The sequence below is a fragment of the Scomber scombrus genome, chromosome 13 (assembly GCF_963691925.1).
Source record: "Scomber scombrus chromosome 13, fScoSco1.1, whole genome shotgun sequence".
Taxonomy (NCBI): domain Eukaryota; kingdom Metazoa; phylum Chordata; class Actinopteri; order Scombriformes; family Scombridae; genus Scomber; species Scomber scombrus.
In genome coordinates, this window is record NC_084982.1 from 12,087,951 (window position 1) to 12,090,394 (window position 2,444).

A 2,444-nucleotide genomic window follows, 5' to 3' on the forward strand; every position below is an offset into this window, starting at 1 on the left:
GTCAATATGACATACTGTGTGTGTTCAGCATGAGGAGCAGTGATTGGGTTTGGATGGTCAAAGGGTTAGATAAGGTGAGCTGGGTAACATGGGAACAGAAATCCCTGCTATTCTTATCTTAGGTTGTTGTCATATTGCAGATTGAGATGAAATGTTGAGACAGCAATCTAGATAAAAATATAAGGGGAAATCATCAGGGAATTATTATCAGGGAAATTAGTCTGAGGTCCATAACAGTATTTACAAAATGGATTTGACCAGGGAGCAACACAACAGCAACAGTCACAGCTGACCTGGGAAAACTGAACATAATACTTGAAAAAAAAAATCTAATCTGTTTTTTATTCGCCTGTTAGTAATCTAATCAGTTTCACAAAACGGAAATGTAGGTTATTGTTCTTGAGTAATCCCCACACATATCAGCAAGATTTTGCCATAGTCCTAATGGTTAGTTGTGGGCAATAAGAGCTTCACATTCCAAATTTAAGGCCTGAGAAAGCAAAATTATTAGCACTTAGCTTTAACTGTTCTGAAAAATAGCCGTAGGAAGGTTTGGTTTAGATTTTGTACAGAATAAATGAGCTATTACATTATTGTTATTATTATTGTTGTTGTTTCCCCTTTTAGCAGATGAATGTGAAAACTGCCTTCTGGGAGCCCACATTGCCACTGCTTCAATATTATCTAGGATTCCTGAATGTTGAACTGTGCATTTACTGGTTATTATATTATGTGCAAGTTCCTGAACTTTAAAACCTTTAGAACCTTTAAAGTTGGTTTTGGTTAAATCTACTTTCCTCTCCTCTCTTTGTGCTTATTACAGTTAACTTTAAATTATGGCCTATCAGTACTGCTTTTTCCTGTATGGTATTCAACTTGCTGAGTATGTGACCACCACAATGAGAACACCACAACCCAATCTACATTTTCTCAGTAAGCCATCGTTTTGTGGCGGAGCAGAGGCAAAGGTTGTGCTACTGGTGTGAATGTCTTTCGAGACCTCCTCTAACTTCCTATGCTTAAACTAGCCCACGTTGGTGTGACCGACAGCCCAGGTGTGCATTTCCTCCAGTGTCAGCACAAAACACTGAGGTCTGTATGTGAGATAAAACAGTGGTCTAGTAATATATGTTTGCCTATAATTATCATTTGCTTTTATTAAAATATTGAAATAATCATCTCAACTAAAGGGATACAGGTAGAAATATAAAACAAAAATACCACATTTATTCACCTTAAAGCACAAAATATTTCTGCAGTCACAAGTGAAAACAAAAGTATATACACTTCCTTTACTACAGCCTTCTACTTTCAGACAGAGGTTTGTTAAAGTATTGAGTGAATCTGCACATGACAAATCTACTTATCCTCTCCCTTTTTTATACCACTGCCAAAGTTTTAGCCAACAAAGTTAAATAAGTAAAGAAAAAAAAAACAGTTCCAAGTCACGTAAATGAAATTACTATGGGTAGAAAAATAGCAAGAAAAATAACAAGAAATGAATGTTAGAACCCGAGCGAATAAAAAACAAAGCTGCTTTTGCTCTAGCCAGGTTAATTTAAAATAAATGTACTTTGCATCTATGTGACCACAAGCCTCCCTCTTCTGCAGTGTGGTTGATCGCTTATCTCCTTTGCCTGTTCCATGACACCTTCATACTTGTGTACTGTACATTTTTCAACCAACATTTTCATCTGTACGAGTCCATGACCAATCAAAAATGTTCAAGACACATTGATGGAGGCATACTCCGGATTGGCATACTCCGGAGTGCTCTCTGGCAGGCATCCGGGACTGTTTATGGTTGATGGCAGCATACACTGCATGGTCTGACACTTGACTTTTATCTGCTGTATGTGGCACAGTAGGCTGGTTTCCATTGGTCATCAGGGAAGGTGGTGTGCCTGCAGTAGTTGGAGAGTGGTGCATGGCAGAAGTGGAAGGAACACTCCCCTTATAGTCCTCGGGTAGCGTATGAATGGATATTTCCTATGACATCAAAAGACCAGAACAAGACCCAGTGATCAAATGAAACATTCTCATATTTGTATTCTTTCAAATCACATCTGTACAGGCCATCATCGCGAGTGGAAATCCATTTGAAAGTCAAAAAAGATGTCAGTTCCTTGACATCATTGTCGGTCTGTGTTATTTCCACATTCCTTCTGTTGTTTATTCGTTGACATTGAATTGTGTCAGTTAGTTTACACCAGGAGACATTGAGCGACTCTTTTTTGCCTGTTCCATGACACCTACATACTTGTGTACTGTACATTTTTCAACCAACATTTTCATCTGTACGAGTCCATGACCAATCAAAAATGTTCAAGACACATTGATGGAGGCGTACTCCGGATTGTCATGCTTAGTCGAGGTCCTCTGCTCTCTGGCAGGCATCCGGGACTGTTTATGGTTGATGGCGGCATACACTGCATGGTCTGACA

The 2,444-nt window shown here is 38.9% G+C and overlaps 1 protein-coding gene across 1 annotated transcript in view; it reads right to left on the reverse strand.

Moving 5' to 3' along the window:
* Window positions 1–2,261: 2,261 nt before the first annotated feature.
* Window positions 2,262–2,444, reverse strand: part of si:ch211-214p13.8 (B- and T-lymphocyte attenuator) — a 1,869-nt gene continuing 1,686 nt past the window's right edge. The window contains exon 6 of the mRNA XM_062432121.1: window positions 2,262–2,444. This exon is cut by the window's right edge and continues 154 nt beyond it. Coding sequence (XP_062288105.1) covers window positions 2,326–2,444 — 119 coding nt within the window. The 3' untranslated portion in view covers window positions 2,262–2,325.